Raw genomic sequence first — 21,345 nt, forward strand, 5'->3', positions numbered from 1 at the left:
GCACATGAACTTTACAAACATCCTGTATGATAGTGCATTTTTAGAAGAGCAAAACATCTCAGCTATCTTGTAAGCTATCATTTCTAAGCCAAAATAATAATCATTAAAAACTCTTATCTGAACCTCATCCTGTGGGTCATTCCCCACCCCACCCCCAAACCGTAAGCATATGGCACATATCAAGAAAAGTGTTCAGAAAGAACAAAGTAGTGCTCTATTATGGCTCAAAACTGTAGTGTGCCTGTCCCTGGAATGCCTATTATAATTCTGGTTGCTCTATCTTAAATACAAAATGAGCATAGTCCAAACAAATAGAAAGGACAGTTCAGGGACTATTCTAGCAATGGGGATAGAGAAGTAAGTACACAGGCAAAAATCTATGTTCTCTTGGAGCTTATGGCATATGGATTAAGATAGACAGATAAGTAAAATATATGGCATGCCACTTAGTGATAGCTGCTTTGGGATAAAAATAAAGCAATGAAGGGAGATAGAGAGTTCTGGTGGTGAAGGTGGGTGGCAGCAGTTGGGAGTGACTTACGGTTTTGAATCAGCAACAGGGAAAGTAATACTGGCAAAGTAGCTTTTGAACCAAGAGCCACAGATAAAGAGAGTCCTGTTGGAATGAGGGAGAAGGTTTCAGGCAAAGGGGCAGGACTGTGCATGTTTGGAAAATAACAGAGAGGCTTGTGTTTGCTGAAGGGGAGGGAGCCAGGGAGCACGGTCGGAGATGAGGTGGACCTTAGGAGAGAGTTTCAGCTAGTATGTTTTAAGGATGTGGCTCTTACTCTGATTGGTGAGAAATTATTGGAAGGTTTTGATCAGAAGACCAATATTTTCTTTCTTCATGTTTAAAAACATCACTTCTCTGTTGAGAAAAAAATTTGAGAGGGCAATTACAGTAGCTGAGCAATGAATGGAATTTCTTGTAATGGTGCAGTAAAAATGTAAGTGCCTCTTCATTGAAAACAAATGAACAGAGTTACGGTTCATGCTCAAAATCTTGAAGAGGTTTGGCTAGTTTGAATATAAGCTTGATTGACAATGCTAGATTTGTGTTCTTAAAGCTCCTTTAGTACAAAGTACTATTTTACAAGGCAGAGAAATTTAGGAGCGTGTACCCTATAGTTCCAGTTGAAAATATGAACTACTTTCAACAAAATTTACATAAATGATGCAGTACGGGTAGATTCATAAGAGAATAACAAGGTAAGTTAGGAGTGTTGATGGATACTTTAGTTAACTTGGAAATTAATATGCTGTCCTGCAAAGTTTATTAGCAGACACAACTAAAGGATTAAATGGATGGCTGGTTTGACTTTGAATATTATTTCTTGTTTTTGTTATCTTTATCATCAAATTGATAGTCATATGTATATTCAGAATCTGTGATGCTCTCGGTTTGATTTTTTTTTCTTTTATTTTTTAGTTCAAAAGAAATAGAAGACTTGCAGTCAACTGAGTCTTTTTGTAGCCAGCAGATGAATCTCAGCATTGGTGATGACAGCACTGGTAGCTGGTCCAATTTAAGTTTTGAGGAAGAACACCAAGATGAAAGCAGTAGTTTTCATCACCTAAGTGAAAGGTAACTAAAATTTTGCATATAATTGTATAATTTAGGTCCTTAGACTTTATGAATGAGCTGCAAATTTATATTGAGTATTTAAAAATATAAATTTGAAAATCTACCATTATTTTCAAAATGTGTTTCTAATGGTTTTCGACATTTATTAAATCTAGTGTAATCATTAGCTCAGCTAATTTTCTTTGAGTGTGCCAATAGTAAATCTGAAAAATATTGCTAATGTTTAATTTTTTTGAACTTCTGGTGAACTTCTGAGGAAAAGATTTTCTCACTTTATAGAGAGTCGTTTTTCTTTTCTTTAGAGGATAGGAAAAAGAACAGTTATTGTAAAACACATCAAAATAGCCCTGTAGTTTTCCTGATGTTAGTTAAAACAGTATCTTTTTGGAGGAGGGAGGGTCCTTGTGTGGAACAAAATGAGCTGGAGCATTCATACTTGAGTGATTGAAAATACATAAATCTAGGTAAGCCATTATAAAAATACAGTTTTGTATAGCAGAAGGCATTTATTGCAATTTTTCTTAGTTAACTTTGTTCATAATAGTGGTCTTGTCTTTTTTTTTTTTTTTTTTTGCAGTTTTTGGCTGAGGCTGGGTCTGCCACACCACCTCCAGCATATGGGGCCGGTGCCCTACTCCTTTGAGCCACAGGCGCTGCCCCATAACAGTGGTCTTTGAAACATTTAGTGAATTAGGATACAGTTGTTTCTTATTTTCTTACTTCCACCTTAAGGCATTCCTGACTAACCTCTAAAATGCTACAAAATCTTTATCTACGTTAACTGATAATTAGAAATAATAAATACCCTCTGTAGTTGAGCCTAGAGAGAGGAAAGGGTTTTCAGCATACTTCCAATTTCAGGCATATGTGGTAAGGACCCTGTGAAGCATCAGTTGAAGAATGCCCTTAGATTGGGAATGGCACACGCCAGGAGCGGGCTGGAAGATGAAGATTGTGGGGGCGGGGAGAGGAGAGGAAATGGCTCTTACCCCTTACAACACCTTATCCCAGAGTATTTTGTCTGATGCTTGAATTAACCAGTAAGTGTTGGTATTTCTATAACATATTTTGTCATAGTTTCTTATAATGCTGTACAAACCACTAATACTTTTTAAAGTCTTAGTACAAAAAGGCAATGTTTAAAACTGGTAGAAACAAGCGTGACAGTGTCGCAACAGAGAGGCTTGTGCTGGCCCTTTTTGGCCCTTTTCCCTAACTTTATCTAGAATAGAATATTAACATTTAATTTTCTTCTCTCATCTTTGAGAAACATGGTCTGTAGGATTTCAGTGGGGGAGGGATGTCATTGCTTAGGAGATCCTGGTGTTCAGATGGGAGCACTACAGGCAGAGGATTGTGGCTGTGAGAGGATTTGTAGCTAGTTGAACAGTTCTATGTACAATGTTATTAAATTTGATGAGAAAAGGGGAAGTCTTAACAGTTTCTGGCCTTGGTTCTGTCCTTATCATTATTTTATTAGTGATAGAGAATAGTCATTTGTGGATGACTTGAAATAAGGCTGAAAAAATAATCCCATTAACAGAAGAAAAGGTTCAAAATGACCAAATCAGGCTGAGGCTAAAATAATTGCATTGACTATGAGGAAATGCATTTAGATTCAGAAAATTATTAGAATTCAGGTGGGGAGGCATCCTGGCTTGAGAGCATTTTGTGATAAAAAGGCCTATGTTTCAATTGGCCATGAGCTAATGATGCTGTGTAGTTATGAAGGTTCAGAAACACAGAAAAAGATGGTAGTACTCGTCCAAGGTTGGTAGCGTGCTTGCTGCATACACAGTTTCTAGGGCCTCACCTCCAAGAATTAAGATGCATTAGGTCAATGGAGGGTCCTGAGATTCTGCATGCTTGGTAAGCACTTCACATGACCACGTTTAAAGATATTATTGCTTTACCCATTGTGTCTTTTGATGATATTTGCTATAAGTACGGTTCTTTTCTGGCATAGAGGTTAAAGCAATTTGGAAACACATTATGCTGTCATGAGTAGGAAGTTCAGAAAAGGGCAATAACTAAAAAATGCAGTGACTTTGGATTTTCACAAGTATTTAGGAGGATTATATAATCAGTTGATCAGAAAGAGAACTGGTCTGTATGAATCTCCTAAATATTTCAGGTAGTTGGTGACTCTTCTAGAAGTTATGAATTAGTTTAAGAGATGGGCTAGGCTTTTAGAGTTTTGAGACAATTTTTATGAGAGGTATCAGAATTGATGCTAGTTTTCATGGCTGCAAGCCACAGTAAAGAATTTTAGTACTTGACTACCACTAGTGTGAAGGTGTAAGTTCACCTATTGAAACAGAAAATATGAAAAGACATTAAAGAAAATTAGGAAACAAACAGTGTTTCAAGAATGAAATAAGAAGACTATTAAGTGAAGAAATTAGCTTCTTGTACTACATGTTTAGGGTTAATGTAGGGTGATTAGACTTCCTGATTTACTCAGGATAGTCCAGTTTACTTTTGCTGCTCTGATGTAATTATTAACGGAGGCTTCTTTCACTTCCAAAAATGTCTTGGTCAGATGAAAAATTTATGAGGTTTGACAATTAAGTTCACAAACTCACCTTAGGAAAAGTGCTACATACCTACCTCATTGCTGAATATCACTGGTCACCTTCAGCGTACTCCCCTTGAGAAGCTCCAACACCAGTGTCTAGTTCACCCTCAAAGCAGTCTTGGAACACTTTCTGGAATGACAATAAGCTATTGTTGTACAAGGTTTGACAATTAAGTTCACAGACTTGCCACCGTGTGCTTACATCAGCAGCACTGTACAAACAACTCAGTAAGGTTTTATAACCTATTTTAGTGTCCCTCAGCTGTATTAGTGTTGGGCTGTGGCGGTGTCTTGCTGGTTGTTATTGTTGTTGCATGTTTTTGTGTGCTATACAATGACAGCTCAAATGGTCATTCCAGAAAAAGAGTTCCAAAATTCCTTTGAAGGGTGCACTAGGCACTGGTTTTAGTGCATAACTTCCCAAGGGAAGTACTTCAAAGGTAACCATAGTGTGATACTCACTAATGCGGTATGTAGAATTTTTTTCTACCCTGTTTCTCTGAAAATAAGACAGTGTCTTATTTAGGGTGTGCTCCCAAAGATGTACTAGGTCTTATTTTCAGGAGATGTCTTATCTTTCCTGTAAGTAGGTCTTATTTTCGGAAGATGTCTTATTTTCAGGGAAACAGGGTAGGATGAGTTCACGAACTTGGTTGTCATTTGGTCACTTTAGTTAGAAGTAGTATTTTATAACTAACTGACTTCAAATCTAACTCATTTTAAGGTACAAAAGGGGAGGGAAATGAGCTTAGTTAGAGGGAATTTGAATTTTTAGTCTTTCCATTGCTAAGCTGTTCATGTTCAAGTAATATTTAGGTGATAAATTTTTATTAATTACTTGGAGAAGTAATTGCCATGGGTAGAGTTTTAATTTTGTAATATTGTTCTTTGTTAAAATAATCATTCTGTTAACTGAAGTAAGGTACTGTGTTTGAGATCATTAATTTTATTTCTCTCTGGATCACAGCTATTTCTTCACTTTTTATATTTTCTTATTTTTAGTTTGTCTGACACCACCAACTGGGCTAAACTTTGGTTGTTTTAATGACTTTAAAATAGGGCCATATGTGTTTCAACATAGGTTGAAAAGACCCTGATCACTTTTAACTTTTCTTCTTTAACACATATGGTTTGTGACAGTTTGATAGTGTTAGAGTAAATATGGATATGTAAATTATTTGTGATTGCTTGGAAGCTATATAGAACTTTAAATAAGTATCTTTTTTGTTTTTTTTGGTAATCATGTCAACTCTTACTGATGAATATAAAATGATTTTATGTGAATTCATTTTTTAGAACCCCAAATTTGGTTTGTGTAAATACATACAAAATTATATTTTGTAATTGTGTAACCTACTATTAGGAAATACAGCTACTTATCACTGCAAACTAATGTGCTTACTAATTATTTTAATAATTAAGAATGATTAGAAGTTTTAAAAGTTGCATGTTGAAAATGTTATTCTTAAAAATTGAATTTAATTTTGTTTCTGAACATAGTTGCTTTTTTAAAAAATTGCTTTGCTGAAGTTTCAGAATACAGTTGTTTTCTTTTGATCAGGTGGTTTAAGAAGTTACCTATATATGGCATTAGTGATTACTAGGAAGATAATGCTTAATTAAGCCTAAGTACCAACTACACGAGGATAATGCTTAATTAAGCCTTGATTATTCTAGCTTTATTCTGAAGAAAATACATGTTTTTGTAAAAACTTTATCTAAACTGGAGTGTTCACATTTTACAAATTATATCCCAAAGTCTGCCATAGGACATTGATTTCATTGTGAAACTTCTTATTTCATACATTCACTTGCTATCCTATAAGTCATTGTTTTCTTAATCTATAAAATAAATGCAAGTTTAGAATAATTTTCATGATCTATTGAGGACAACCCCCCCCCCCAAATCTCTGAATTTGCTATGTACCATTTTAGATTAGGAGTGATGGTCTCTCTTTACCTTCATGGAAGCTCCACTCCATTTTGGCAGCTTCAGAACATCGACCGTTATCAAGGACAGGAGCTGTTCCAAAGAAAACAAAGGTCGTCTTACTATTCATTTTCTAGTTCAGCTCTGTTCTTTTCTTCCTCTGGCAGTAATGGTAACAGCAGTAGCTGGAGCAGTCTTGGTTTAGAAGGAGATTTGTATGAGGACAATTTATCCTTTCCAACATCAGACAGGTTGGTCCAGCCTAGAAACTTGAAAACGGATGGGTCTTTCATCACTAATGCATGATATCATATTCTTAAAAAAAATGTGGGTTACAGTGCCACTGTGTATCAACCTGCTTTTCTCTTGTATTTTGACATGATTCTGCTTGATGAATTTACATCTAATGAAAAATTAAACTGTGCTAAGATAATGACTGACTTCTAATTGCAAACTGTGTTCCTGTTATGCATGTGTTGCTCCGCTTGCTGTTTTTCATTCTACCAATTATTTCATTTAAGAGCTTGCTTCCTACAGGATTTCTATTGTTTGTTTTGTTTTGTTATGTAGTTTTACTTTATACATAAGAAACGTTGTAGGAAAACTGTGTTTTTACTGTGTTAAAAGTATACATAAATGGCATCAGCCAAAGCATCACTAAATAATTATTCATGGCATTCTTTGATATCCAAATAATATATTATCTAAAATCAAATTAGTAGAATATTTCAGCTTTAAATTATTTTAAATTAAATTTTATTATGAAATTACTTGGCTCTATATATCATGGTAAGGAAGGACTTCTTGGTTTTTATAACTTTAGACATCATGTGCAATTCAGATTTTAACATGAAATGATGTGAGAAGCAAAGCTTCCCTTTTTTATTGTCATTTCTCCGTTTTTTAAATGTCATATGTCACATTATAACATTCATTCCTTACTACATTTTTTTGGAATTGGTTTTAATACCATTATTAATTAGTTTTTTTTACTACTATTTTATTCAAAAAGTGATGGACCAGATGATGATAAAGATGAAGAGCATGAGGACATTGTAGAAGGTAATGATGCTTTGTTTTTCAAAGTATATGTGTTTTTGTATAGGGTTCCCTAAAAAGGTCTTTATAGTTTGTTTTGTGCATTTTTATCAGATAGGTCCTGAGCTATTTGTATAAAATATTGCAAATCAGGATATTTTTCAACTAGTTTTTCTTATCCAATTTTAGGTACTTCATTGAGCAGTTTGTATTTGATTGCTATAGTAATGAAGTTCTCATTGATGTAAAGACTGAAATACTTTGAAAAAATTAGTTATTTGATAGAGAAATTTATCATGATCTCTCTACATAATTATCTTTTTCAAAATGTAAAATAAAATTTTTACTCATGTTGTAAGATATAATTTATTATAATTATGGCATAGTAGTATCATAGTATTTTCCTTCCAAACTGGTTAACTTTAAGAATTAGGGTTTTATATTAAACTTATGTGAACCACCAAGTAAAAACAAAAAGCTGTTTCTAAATCAATTCTTCCTTCCCCCAATTCCAATCCTATACACATGCATGCACATATTTGAAGAAAATATTCAAGTCTTCTTTTAGTGAACATAATTCTCAATATGTAAGTACTAGCTATCATTGATCACAGAGTTCTGGATCATGGTTTATAATCATTAATTCATGTATTAGAATATCTGAATGAAACTTCACATTGAAGCTGCTTTTATTGTATTCAGATGGTTGTGTTTTTCCGGAAAACATTTTTTTCTTAATTATGAAAATACCAATAATACCTTCTACATAGTGGCATGTATGTATAAATACAAAAATATTTATACTCTTTGAGATATTTTTGAACTAGTGAATTTTTTTTATTATTGTTTCTTTAGAAGGGGGCAAACTGAGAAAATTGCTAAAAAGAATATCTTGAAATGTACTTTATGACACCTGAGCTTTCAGAATCTCAAAACCATAATCTACAAAAAACTGAAGCAAATCAACAAGAAAAGAGCAAACAACTCAATTATCCACTGGGCAAGAGACATAAACAGAATCTTCTACTGAGAAGGCAGGTGAATGCCCTACAAATACATGAAAAAATGCTCATCATTACTAATCACTAGAGAATGCAAATCAAAACCACCTTGAGACATCACTTAACCCTAGTGAGAATAGCCCACATCACAGAGTCCCAGAGCTGCAGATGCTGGTGTATATGGAGAAAAGCGAACACTTAAGTACTCTTGGTGGGATTGCAAACGAATTCAGCCTCATTGGAAGGAAATATGGAGAATCCTCAAAGATCTAAAAGTAGACTTTCTATTTAATCCCCCAGTCCTGTTACTAGGTTATCTACCCGGAAGAAAATAAATCATTTTATTATAAGGACATTTGCACTTGAGTGTTTGTAACAGCTTAGTTGACAATGGCAAAGATGAGGAATAACCCAAGAGTGGATTAATAAACTGTGGTATATGTTATACAATGGGCTACTATTCAGCCACAAAAAAGATGGAGACTTTACATCTTTTGTATTTACCTGGATGGATTTGAAGAACATTCTCCTTAGTAAAGTATCTCAAGAATAGAAAAGCAAGTATTCCTCAATACTAATTTGAAACTGGTAGATGAATAACTACAGGCCCACATAAGAAAAAAATAAATTCAAGAAGAGGGGAGGAGGGAAGGAGAGGGGGTTTGGTAAGCTCTCACCTAAGGTGGGTACAATGTAGAGGTTTATGGCGCACCACCTGGGTGAAGGACTCAATTACAGCAATGACTTTACCTAACAGATGCAAACAATGTAACCTAATTGTATGTACCCTTATATTAATCCAAATTTTTTTTAAAAGACAAACCACAAAGCTTCTAACAAAAATGGAAGTAGGGAATGACACTCAGAAATGGTCAGTGATACAGCCTAGGCATATACGCTAATGCTTACTTGAAGAAACTTCAAGATATGTAAGAAACTTAGTGGTTATGGGGAGCAATGGTAGGCATAAGACTTTTCACTGTGTTCCTTCACACTATCTGGATTTTTTGAACCATCTGAATATAACATGTATGAAAACAAAGGCTTAGAACAATACCTCCTAGGATGTAATAGGAGCTGAACAAGTGTTTGTTGCTATTTAAGGTTTTTATTTGTGTGTTTCATTTTTATTTTGTAACGATAGCTTTAGAGTTTTGTTTTCTTCTCTACCTGTGAGCCATAATTAGACACAAATAATGTATAGTGTTTACATTCAATACCGTAAAATAACATTTTACATGTTTTCTGTTATTAGATGATCAAAGTTATTCCTTTATTTTAGCATTATTTTGCCCTTTAAAAAAATGTTTTAGTTGGTGTCATGGTGTGGTTAAGAAAAGAATTTTTTTTCCAGCATTTATTGAAATCTTAAGAATAGAAAATATTTATATGTATTTGGCAGCCAAAGTAATGAAAATTGGATCGATGAGTGTCACTTCATTTTGTTTAAATTTAAACATTAGGTTTGAAGCAAGATGGAAAGACTCTGCTGGTTACAAATATTGACCTGGAGCCATGCATAATAGATCCCCAGCTAAGAATCATTCTTCAGTGGCTTGTTGCCTCTGAGGCTGAAGTTGCAGAACTTTATTTTCATGATTCTGCAAAGGAGGAGTTTATACTAGTAAGTACCTACCTTACAGAGCGGTTATGAGGCAACATTTTAAAGTTCCTGTTCTGTAATTTTCTTGTCATGTGATGGGTCTGATAAGATGTCTCTTCAGCTCAGTGCTTAGGCTGTAGAGTCCAATAATTTGGGTTCATTTGTCAGCTCTGCCACTCTGGAACCATAACCTGGGCCAAGTTAATCAGTCTGTCTCAGTTCCCCTAGCTGCTTCATGGAAATGAATGTAGAATCTACCCTATACGGGTTTGTGAAGTTTAATACTGTAAAAAAAATACTTAGTCTGGTACCTGGCACACACTAAATTTTCAAAAGTAGATGCCATCATTAATGAGCATTGCATGTGTTCTTTATGAAAAGATTGTTATTCTCTGTATTTAATAAGTTCATAATTATACCTCATAATTAATGTATCTGATCATTCAGTTTTATTCCTATGAGAAGCTGGCACAATCAAAAGCCAATAAAAGTTTAAATAAGTTATCTTTATTGAGTGCTTACCATGTGCCAAGCACATTATTAGTCACGATACTCAGTTTATAGTCTTAAGGGTTTTGTCCCATAGTTCTCTTTGTCAGAACTTTGGCTTAATTTTATTACAGGGTTTATAATACTTCAGTGAATAACCAATACAGGTTGACCCGTAATAACAAAAAGGAGGCTCGGCACCTGTAGCTCAGTGGCTAGGGCGCCAGCCATATACAGTGAGGGTTTCGAACCCAGCCCAGGCCTGCCAAACAACAATGACAACTACAACCAAAAAATAGGTGTTGTCAGCACCTGTACTAGACTGAGGCAAGAGAATAGCTTAAGCCCAAAAGTTTGAGGCTGCTGTGAGCTGTGACGCCATGGCACTTTGCTGAGGGCGACATAGTGAGACTGTCAAAAAAACAAAACAAAAAGGAACGATCAAGTTACTCTTACTTTCTGGTTCAGAATTTATGAAGATTTTGTTGAAAGAAATATATGAAAAATACATTATATAAAACCTTTTTGTTTTGTGTTTTATCGTTTATTTTTACTTAGACTTTTTAGAAGTTTCCAATTTAAGTTTCTGTTTGGGGGCAGAAATAAAAAATAGGACAGAAAGGAATGCTCCTAAAATGAATTGCCAAGGGGAAAGAATGGGTAGGGGAAGACATAGAACTAACTTTAGGGAGTCATTTAATCTTGGATAAACTGAGGGTGAAGGAAGGCCATAGGTGGAGCTGAGACAGATGACACCTAAGTACGGAAACCTTTTCCCCATGTAACCAAGCCCAGGGGACCTTGGTTCAATGATGAAGTAAAATGGGATGCTTACTTATGGATGGACAATGCCTGCTTATGGCTGTGGCTTATTCTAGCCAAATGGTTAATTTTGAGTAATGACATTGACCTTGTCTGGTTAAAATCCCAGATAGCTAGAAAGTTATGAAGCAGTTAAGAGGCAAGGAGACAATATTTTTAGTGATAATGATGATAATAGAAATGCTTTATTTTATGTCTTTCTAGATAATATACTATTAATTCTGCTATCTTCACTATTAACTAGAACAAGCACTATTAGCATAAGTATAACTAAAAGGTGAGAGATAATTGTATAGGCACAAGAAAGTATAAAAATATGCAAGAAAAATGTATAAAAATGGGAAAGGAAAAATAGGTCAAAATTCAGAACTTTTGTGTTTCAAAAGTTATCAAGAATGTGAAATGACAGCCCACAGAATAGGAGAAAATATTTGCAAATTTTTTATCTAATCAGGGAGTTGCACCTAGTATACATAAAGAACTCTTTACAATATAGTAATATAAAGACAAATAATTAAGTTTAAAATAGACTAAGTGTCTGAATAGATGTTTCTCCAGAGATGATTTACAAATGGCAAACAAATATGTGAAAAAATGCTTGACCTAATTAGCAATTAGGAAAATGCAAATCAAACCCTACGAGATACCATTCCATGCTCACTAGGATGGCTGTAATCAGAAAGACAGATAATAGCAAGTGTTGGCAAAGATGCAGAGAAATTGGATCCTTCATATATTACTAGTGAAAATGTAAACTGGCACAGCTGCATTGGAAAACATTCTGCAAGCTAACTTAGCACGTCCACTCATGAGAAATGAAGACATACTTCCACCCAAAAACTTGTGCACAAACGTCCAGGGCAACATCATTCATGGTGGAAATATGTGGAAACACCCTAGCCTCGCAGATGTTCATCTGCTGACGTGAGTGTGTAGGTAAAATTTAGTGTATCTGTCATTACAAAGCGATAAGGTACTGATACCTGCCACACCTTGGAACAACCTTGAAATAATTATGCTGAGTGAAAGAAGCTAGTCATGAAAGACCACCCACAGGTTTTATGATGCCATTTCTATGAAATGTCCAAAATCAGCAAATCTATAGAGACTAAAGGTAGATTAAGTGGTTGCCCATAGTTGAGGAGGTTGCAGAGAATGGGGAATGATTTCTCAGGGAAAGGGCTTTCCTTTTGCTGTAATTAAAATTGTTCTAATAATGATTCTGGTGATAGTTGGATTCAACATGGGGAATATGCTAAAAATCATTCACTAGTACACATTTCATGAATTGTATAATATGTGAATAATATCTCAAGAAAGCTGTTAAGGTTAAACATTTATACTACAAAAATTAAAGTGATTTTTCTTTATTATTTAACTTACTGATGTTTTAAAACTTTTATAGAACTTAAAAAAAATTGAGTCAAGGCAGGTTCTGATTGGTGACAGTAAAATTTATTTAAACTTCTATTTATTTACTTTTTTGGTATTCTTTTTCGTCGAAACATGAACATTTTTTAACTTTGAAAGTCATGTTTCCGTTGAGGCTAGAGTGTGTATTCCAGAAAAAAACCACACTATATGTTGTGGAAGGAAAATCCACATCCTTTTATTCAACTTGACGTTGTCTTTATTATTTTATGTTCCTAATTGAGGGTGTGGCAGATGTATTTAGTTAGGTGAAAAATTTCCTGTAGAAATTTAGTCTCTGCACTCCCACACAGACTCTTGGCGAGGTTTGTGGAGTTCTGTCTCCAGCAATCCCAAAGTGTCATTCTGTGGAGGAGATGTTTTTATAAAGGGCGGGAAAGGAAAATGTTTAATTTGGGTAGAGAGGTGGTGGTTTAGCAGAGAAGAAAGACCTTGTTACAGCTAGGAAATGATACTTAATTGTAGACTCTGTGAATTTTAGTTTAATGTTAAAAATAAAAATGAAAACTTTATTATAAAATTGTTTTTAGTTAATGTTTCATCTATCTTTCTTTTTTAGCTTTCGAAAAGATTACAGGAAAAAGGGTGGAAAGTGGGAGACCTCCTGCAGGCTGTGCTTCAGTACTACGAAGTAATGGAAAAAACTTCCAGTGAGGAGAGATGCAAGTCACTGTTTGATTGGCTCTTGGAAAATGCATAGAGAGGAAGAAACAGATAAAAGATGCTTAGGATACAAGTTGCATAGTGATTACTAACATTTAAAGTGAATTGGAAGGAAAGTAAATAGAGCTTTTTAAGCACTTTGTGTCATCACACAGTGTATATAGTTCATACTTTTGTAATCTCTGTCCAAATATCATCCTCATGTATTCTACACAATGTAGAATGTGTGTAATGCGGTAAGGCCCTAAGAACAAGCGTTTGAAGGAAGGACTACCCAGGAGTTGTCAGGGGCATTACCTGACAGCATTCTTTTTGCGTCCAAATTGTGCTGCTAGAAGTGGCACTGAAGTGGCTGAGGATAGGTTCCAGTCTTACAGTTATACTTTGGCTACTTTGTAAACAAATGACATTTCATTAATAACTAGTCTGATATTAAAAAATAAAATTGAGGCTAATTTTACTTCTGATAGATTTTTTTGTCCTATTTTTAAAAATTAGTTTTATTTTCATAGTATTTAGCTATTAGCAGCTTTTTGATGTCCCCAAACTATTTAATTTCGTAGCAGAAACATTAGTATTTTTGGTTTCTGTGAACACTGTGATAGTTGCCCCATCTTGTCATCCATATTTGCCAACGCTGACTGCCACTGCAGTTATTCTGGCATGAAAGTGCTGAGGTATGTGTGTTTGTCTCTGGATGTGTGTGTGTAAAGGAGTACTTCTACCTGTTCCCTCTTTTATTTTGCTGGGTTTTTTGTTCAAAACCCCTGTTAACATTTAAAAAGGTGCTTTAAAATAAAATGTCTATAATGACTGTGCAGAAGAATTTTTATTTGTCTTTTTGGCTATTTTGGGTTTCCCAACTTATCCTGTAAGTGAAATTCAAATTGGAAAATGTTTTGAAATTGTAAATATTATTGTTAATATGCATTTGGAGAAGCCCAAATTGTTGCATTTTTGAAGAAGCCCAATTTCATTGTTGCATTTTTGAAAAAAAAAAAATCTCCTTTACTAAGGATAAGTTTTTGTTTTTAGAAAAATGAGATTTCCCCCCCACCCCCTTATAAAATGTATCTGCCCTATTTTGTAAAGTTTTCTGCCATAACCTTCCTGGGCTCTGTATTTCCTACTACTAGTCTTTAGAAACTGCAGTGTTGATGTGAATAATGGACCGAGCGTGTATCTTGGTTTTGTATGTGTGGGCTATGTGTACATTTTGGATTCTTCCACTGGTGGGTTTTGTATTCTAGGGTAAATCACCTTTTGTGTGGGGCTTTGGTTTTGTCCTTCATGTTTTCTTTTTTATGAGCACTGGCTGTTTGTTGAGAGCTGCACAGAATATAGAAGACACACAGCACCTTCCAGGGACTGGGATGAGGGCACTGAACATGAATGTGAACTAGTAATTATGGCAGAGAAACGTGTTTTATAGTGAGAGAATCAAATCTGCTTTTTAAGAAAAATGCCAAAAGCTATTTAAATAGTTTGAGGTTGCATGATAGGCTATGGTTTTTCTCAATTTAAGATACAGAAATAGAGCAAGCCTTAAACGTAAGTTTTCCTAAAATTTCTTCAAGTATTTTTTAAGGCAGAGAAATATAGGAAATTTATAATGAGAATTGTTTCTTTCTTTAGCTTTTCAGAACTTGAGGTGTGGCAGCACTGACCTGAGTTTCTAAATAGCAGGACCAGGAATGTTTGCTCTTTGATTAATTGATCATTAAGTTTAGGTTGCATTTTCACAAGTGTTTCACTATCAAATTATGTTTAGTAACTTGGGTATATGTGCAGCTTTGATCAACAGCAAAATTGAGTTCTGAATTTATATTTTTATTATTTTTTTCTCAGAATGTGACCTAGTTTGGAATTTCTTTTAAACTAAAGTGACAGTACATTAGTTTTGTAAAACTTTCTGTGTTTGAAATGTTTATGTTTATTTCTGTTAGTAGTACAGTCATTTTGAGGTGAGGTCTTCCTCATATTCTTATATTCTCCTTTGCATTTTGCTGGAGCTGTGCTGGGTTCAGGGTTTCCCAATTTAGCTACTACATAATGACAGACCAGTCATTAGGTGTTAGCATGTATGGTAGTAATAACAATGGAAGTCCACACTTTGCATTCATTCACTGCAGGGGCATAGAGGAAAATACTAAGTATTAGAAGATATGAAAAGAAGTGTGAGTTAAGCTTTATCATAGAGAAAACATTTGAGTTTAGAGCAGTATCTTTTAATCCAATGTAGTCTAAACTTTCTTTAAAGGCACTTTGTGATTTTTCCAAAGATGTTATAGATCTGTTGTTGTTCCATCTTTAGGACAGCTTGAGGACAACTCTGTCATATTTTATTACAAATCTGCTTGGCATATTTATATTGTAACATTGTAATGTTGCCATTCTGCACATTTGGCCCTTATTAAAGATGTCTTTTTCAGATCTGTTAAAGCTGTGATGTGCATTGGGCTGAATTCTCTGTTTATCAGTTTCAAAAGCTTCAAGTGATATGTGGAAAGAAAGTGAAAGAGACCTCTGGTAGGGAATTTTCAGAATCTTATTTCAGACTGAAATGTGGCAATTCTTTCATGTTCTTCTCCTAAGCCAGGTTTAAATTACATTTATATTTTTGGTGTTAATATTGATTTTGAAAATATTTCTTGATTTATACAGAAAGAGTGATTATTTATAAATCACAGGAGAAAATGACATTATAAAACCTTTAAAAATATTCATTCAGTGAATATATATGATAACATTTTTATATTTTGGAAGATACTCCCTTACCCTTTCAGATATTTAATGTGAATTAATTCAATTCATAATACTTTAATTTTGCCTAAACAAGGGTTTTATGTTGCTCGAAGGAGAATTACTTATTAAATGCACTGTGTACAAAGTGAAAGATAGTTTATGCAGGACTTCGACGTTAGTGCCCGTTCCCTCAGTGCAGTTTAATCTTGATTCATTATCAGAGTCTGGATTTAAATGTCTATTTAGTTAATTATTTAGCTAATATTCTTTCACAATTAATATATTTAATTTTCCATCAGTATATCACTTTAAATTTTATGTTTTTCAGAGGAAATTTTCCATAGAATAATTAAAAAAAAAAAAAAAAGACACATCCATCCTCAGGTTTAGGGAGAATACCTTCCATTTAAACCCCATCTACCTGTCACCAGCACAAGAGAATAAGAGGTTCAGTGGGAATTAGGAAAATTGTAGTAAAATGAAAAGCATTTTTTCTCACTTTCAGCAAAAATTCTGTAAGCATTTACTCATTTACTGTATTCCTGCTCTGAGGGTGCAGATACAGTGCTAGTCAATCTTGTCACTTTATTTTATTTATTTATTTTTACCATCTATGTACATTCCTTTCTTAGGGTAGGGTTGTAGTTTTAGAGATTCTTATTTCATTTTTGTTGTGATGTTCCAATAGTATTTAATATCAGGTTTTAATATTGCCAGATTTGCTATCTTTGGTTACTTGTGCAGTGTTATAAGTAATCCACATTCTTGTTTAATATACCAGATATATAGCAAAAGCAGCTTTGAATAATTATAGCTGTTTATTTGGCTGTGCTCAATTACTACATTAGGATATTTTGTACCGTGTAACAGTAACTTTTTTTTGCTCTTCAGTAACTTAATATGTTCACTTACCAAAATATGAACTTCAGGATGCACTAAACTTTTGATTTAGCAGTGGCTCAAAAAAAATTCAGAAGTTTCTTTTGTAATTTGCAATTAATTGTTCTTTTATCTTACAATTGTTCAAGCCTGTGATCTTTATTCTCCCAACTAAGAGTTCTTCAATAAATTTAAGAAATGCCTGTCCTTTGTTTTCATTCTATAATATCTTAGTAACTACTCTGTTCTCAACTAAAACAAAGATGTGCAAGTGGTCCTGCTGTGATAGAAGAGTCCTAAAAGGATCCAAATGCTCAAATCATGATTTTTGAGAACAAGAGAACTTAAGAGTGTTTTAATTTTTTTCTAGAGTTTACCTACTCGTAGGTGCCCCTGAATGCTGACCTGAGCGACTTAAAAGGGTGGTTGCCCAATCTGTTTTGAATTTATGCAAAGCAGAATATTATGGTTGTCTTGAATATGAACATGATTGTGAAATCCTTTTGCATGGTTTGAACACTCTTTCCTCTGTCCTACTATGTACATGAGACACTTAAAAGTTAGCTCCTGTTTTTTAGTTATTAATTGAATTCAACTTCGTCTTAAGTATTCTTTTGCCTTTTAAAAAGACTTTACTTTTTAGAGCAGTTTGGGTGCGTAGCAAAGCTGAGCAGAAAGTACAGAGTTCCCATAGATCCTCTGTTCTTACCTCAACTCCAGCCTCCTTCACTATCAGTAGAGCAGCAGAGTGGGATGCTTGTTACAATGTATGGACCTACATTGAAACACCGCTCACTCGGTTATCATCCAAAGTCCACAGTTCACATTAGGGTTGCTCTTGGTGATGTACCTTCTGTGGGTTTGGATAAATGCATAATGATGTATATACTTATCCAACATTGTGGTACCACATAGATTGTTTTGCTGGCCCTGTCTTAAGTATTTTAACCCCAGAGATTAGGGAATGATCTTTTAGTTTTTCATGAATGTTTCAAAGTGCTAGGAAATAATAATAGCAAACAATTGGGAAACTTTGGGTGGGAGTGTATCCCAGTCACTAAGAAAACAATTTAAAAATGCTAACAGGGTTGGTGCCTGTGGTTCAAGCAGCTAAGGTGCCAGCCACATACGCCTGAGATGGTGGGTTCAAATCCAGCCCGGGCCCACCAAACAACAATGATGGCTGCAACCAAAAAATAGCCGGGTGTTGTGGCGGGCGCCTGTAGTCCCAGCTACTTGGGAGGCAGAGGCAGGAGAATCTCTTGAGCCCAGGAGTTGGAGGTTGCTGTGAGCTGTGATGCCACGGCACTCTACCCAGGATGACAGCTTGAGGTTCTGTCTCCACAAAAAAAAAAAAAAATGCTAACAAAAAGTAAGTAATATTCCCACCATGGAATACTATTCAGCCATTAAAAAAAATGGAGACTTTACATCCTTCATATTAACCTGGATGGAAGCAGAACACATTATTCTTAGTAAAGCATCACAAGAATGGAGAAGCATGAATCCCATGTACTCAATTTTGATATGAGGACAATTAATGATGCTTTACTAAGAATAATGTGTTCTACTTCCATCCAGGTCACAGTGGGGGTGGGGGAAGGGGAGAGCAGAGAGAGAAAGAAGGAGGGAGGGGTGGGGAAAGGAAGAGCAGAGAGAGGGAAGGTGGGAGTGGGGTGGGGTCTTGGTGTGTTCCACACCTTTTGGGGGCAAGACACAATTGCAAGAGGGATTTTACCTAACAAATGCTATCAGTGTAACCTGGCTTATTGTACCCTCAATGACTCCCCAACAATAAAAAAAAAAAAAAAGGAAAGAAATGAATACACACAAAAAAAGAAATTACACAAATGGAAAAGACTGAAAAAAGATAGAAAAAATTAAACAGAGCATTATACATATAATGTGTATAATTGAAGTCCCCTGAGGAGCTAAAGGAAGGAGGGAACAATAAAAATATTTGAAGAAATAATGGCAATGTTTTCCAAATATGTTAAATTTTGAAATGCCCTGATCCAAGAAACTCAGTGAACTCCAAGCATAAGAATGTAAAGAAAATTTCACTAAGACATATCACAATCCCCATCCCCCCTCCCTTCCTTTCTTCCTTTCTTTTGTTCAAAAGAGTTTTGCTCTTTCACCTAGGTTGGAAGGCAGTGGTGCAATCATAGTTCACTGCAGCCTCAAACTCCTGGTTTCAAGTGATCATCCTGTCTTGGTCTCTTGAATAGCTGGAATTACAGGCTTATGCCACCATGCCCACCTGATTTTTTTCATTTTTTAGAGTTGGGGTCTCCTATGTTGCCCAGGCTGGTCTTGAACTCCTGGGCTCTAGGGATCCACCTACATCACTGGGATTACAAGCATGAGGCATTGTGTCCCAAATTTCTTAAAACTTGTGATTACAGAGAAAATCTTAAGAGCAGATTGAGAAAAAAAGACACATTACCTGCATAGGAACACAGACAAGACTAAGGGCAGATGTGAAAAGCATGAAGGACCCAAATGCCAAAACAAATCTTTTCCATAAACCTGCCATGGCAAGATGTTCCCACACCCAGTCTCACCTTTAAATGACCCATTAGATCAAAGCAGTAATGACCCAAAGATTCTATTAAACCACAGAAGTGTGGTCCATAGACCCTGGGAATTCCCAGGGATCCTTTTGGATATCTCCAAAGTCAAATCAAATTTTATAATAACACCAAACCAAGATTTGCCTTTTCTACTACCTTAATTTTGCATGGATGGTACAAAAGCAATGGTGGGTACAACTGCTGGCACCTTGGCATCTATCAAGACTGAACACAAAACTGTACTGTTAAACAAAAGACTATACATATAGTCAATATTTTTTACTGCTATGCACAGAGGGGAAAACAATAAAAGAAAAAGGCAAAAAAATGTAAGATTTCAAAGACTATAATTCAGAAAGAAAAATGGCTCAAAAGGAATGGGAAATGTGGCAAAGGACATTTGACAATTTTATACTTAAGGATCATTTGCGATCTGTATCTTAGCTGAGATGGAGATGAGGGACAGGGCTTGACGAATTACCTCAGATTTTTAAAAGTGTGGAAATGGGAGAGATCACGTATCCAAAGATGAATGATACTATTGGTGCTATTATGCGAAATGCATAAGGTAGTACTTTACTAAGGAGGTTGTTCTTCAGCTCTATTGAGGTTAATAGAAAAGATGTAAAGTCTCCATCTTTTTTGTGGCTGAGTAGTATTCCATAGAATATATGCCACAGTTTATTAATCCATTCATAGGTTGATGGGCACTTGGGGTGATTTCACATCTCGCATGTATCCAGTGTACCCACTGCTAATATGAAACCAGTAGTTGAATAACTACATGCCCACACAAGAGAAGAACATGGGAGAGTGGGAGGATTGGTGAGCTCTCACCTAACCGGCACAATGTAAGGGTATAGGACACACCTTCCGGATGAGTGGCCAACTACAACTTGGACTTCACTTAACAAACATAACAGTGTAACCTAATTGTACTCTCATATTGATCTGAAATTTTAAAACTGTAAGGTAAAAATATTAAAGAGTTTTTTTACAGCAGAAATTAAGAGTTTGTTGCATTTTTTTCTCTATCCTTTGTAATTTTGTAATCACCTTTAAACAAACAACAACCTAAATGGACTTCCTAGTTAAGATGAGGGATTAAAATCAGACTCCTTTGCGCTGAGTTCTTCCCACTAATATGTTTTAGTTGGATGTGGGATCTTTTAAAAATAAATTATTATCAGCACTAAAAAATGAGATTTCAAAATGTCTTAACACAATAAGAAAATGTGGTGAAGTCTATATTAACCAGTTTGATGGAAGTATTTCAAATTGTATATAAAACCAGCGTATTGTACCCCATAATTGCATTAATGTACACAGCTATGATTTAATTAAAAAAATGAGATTTCAGGGCAGCGCCTGTGGCTCAAGGAGTAGGGTGCCAGTCCCATATGCCGTAGGTGGTGGGTTCAAACCCAGCCCCGGCCAAAAACCACAAAAAAAAAAAAAAAAAAGATTTCAGTCTTAAAAGTGTCTTGCGTTTTCAGCTTTTCTAAACAGTGAAAGCGCTGAAACACTGAACTTTTATGTGGCAGGAGTTTGGCAAGAACTAAATAATGATTGACCGACCATTAGTCCTGGACTGAGTTCTCCTGTGAGTTCCCTCGTTTCTGCTGCCTGCTGGACCCTAGGCATTTGAAATGAAAACTCTGACTTAAAGCAGATGAAATCATTAATGTTCTCAGAAAATCTGAACAACATGCTGACAACTATTCTGTAGGGTTGCTCAAAGAGGGGAGGAACATTATAGAAAATTATAGACTCAGTTTATTGCTCCTGAGCAAAAAAATAGTGATTGTTAAAAGCATAGTTTTTTTCAATATGTGGGGGAGAGCCAGAATAGGTTGACCAAAAGCAGAGTCTTATCAGATTTACATTTCATTATTTGTTTTGGTGACACTCACTGTTGCCCTGGGTAGAGTGCCATGGCATCATAGCTTACTGCACCTCGAACTCTTGGGCTCAAGCAGTCCTCTTGCCTCAGCCTCCCAAGTAG

General features: G+C 35.2%; 1 protein-coding gene across 2 annotated transcripts in view; it reads left to right on the plus strand.

Annotated features, from left to right (window-relative positions):
- The window catches only part of AKAP11 (A-kinase anchoring protein 11), a 68,612-nt gene extending 51,643 nt beyond the window's left edge, over positions 1-16,969 (plus strand). Inside the window, exons 8-12 of one of the 2 annotated variants that reach the window (XM_053563301.1) lie at positions 1,430-1,585; positions 6,261-6,344; positions 7,106-7,155; positions 9,596-9,756; positions 13,037-16,969. In XM_053563301.1, the coding sequence (XP_053419276.1) occupies positions 1,430-1,585; positions 6,261-6,344; positions 7,106-7,155; positions 9,596-9,756; positions 13,037-13,177 (592 nt within the window). In that variant the 3' untranslated portion in view covers positions 13,178-16,969. The remainder of the gene's footprint in view (positions 1-1,429; positions 1,586-6,260; positions 6,345-7,105; positions 7,156-9,595; positions 9,757-13,036) is intronic. The other variant, XM_053563303.1, reaches the window with a different exon arrangement.
- The last annotated feature ends 4,376 nt before the right edge of the window (positions 16,970-21,345 follow it).

Source organism: Nycticebus coucang, chromosome 15, assembly GCF_027406575.1.
Source record: "Nycticebus coucang isolate mNycCou1 chromosome 15, mNycCou1.pri, whole genome shotgun sequence".
NCBI lineage: Eukaryota > Metazoa > Chordata > Mammalia > Primates > Lorisidae > Nycticebus > Nycticebus coucang.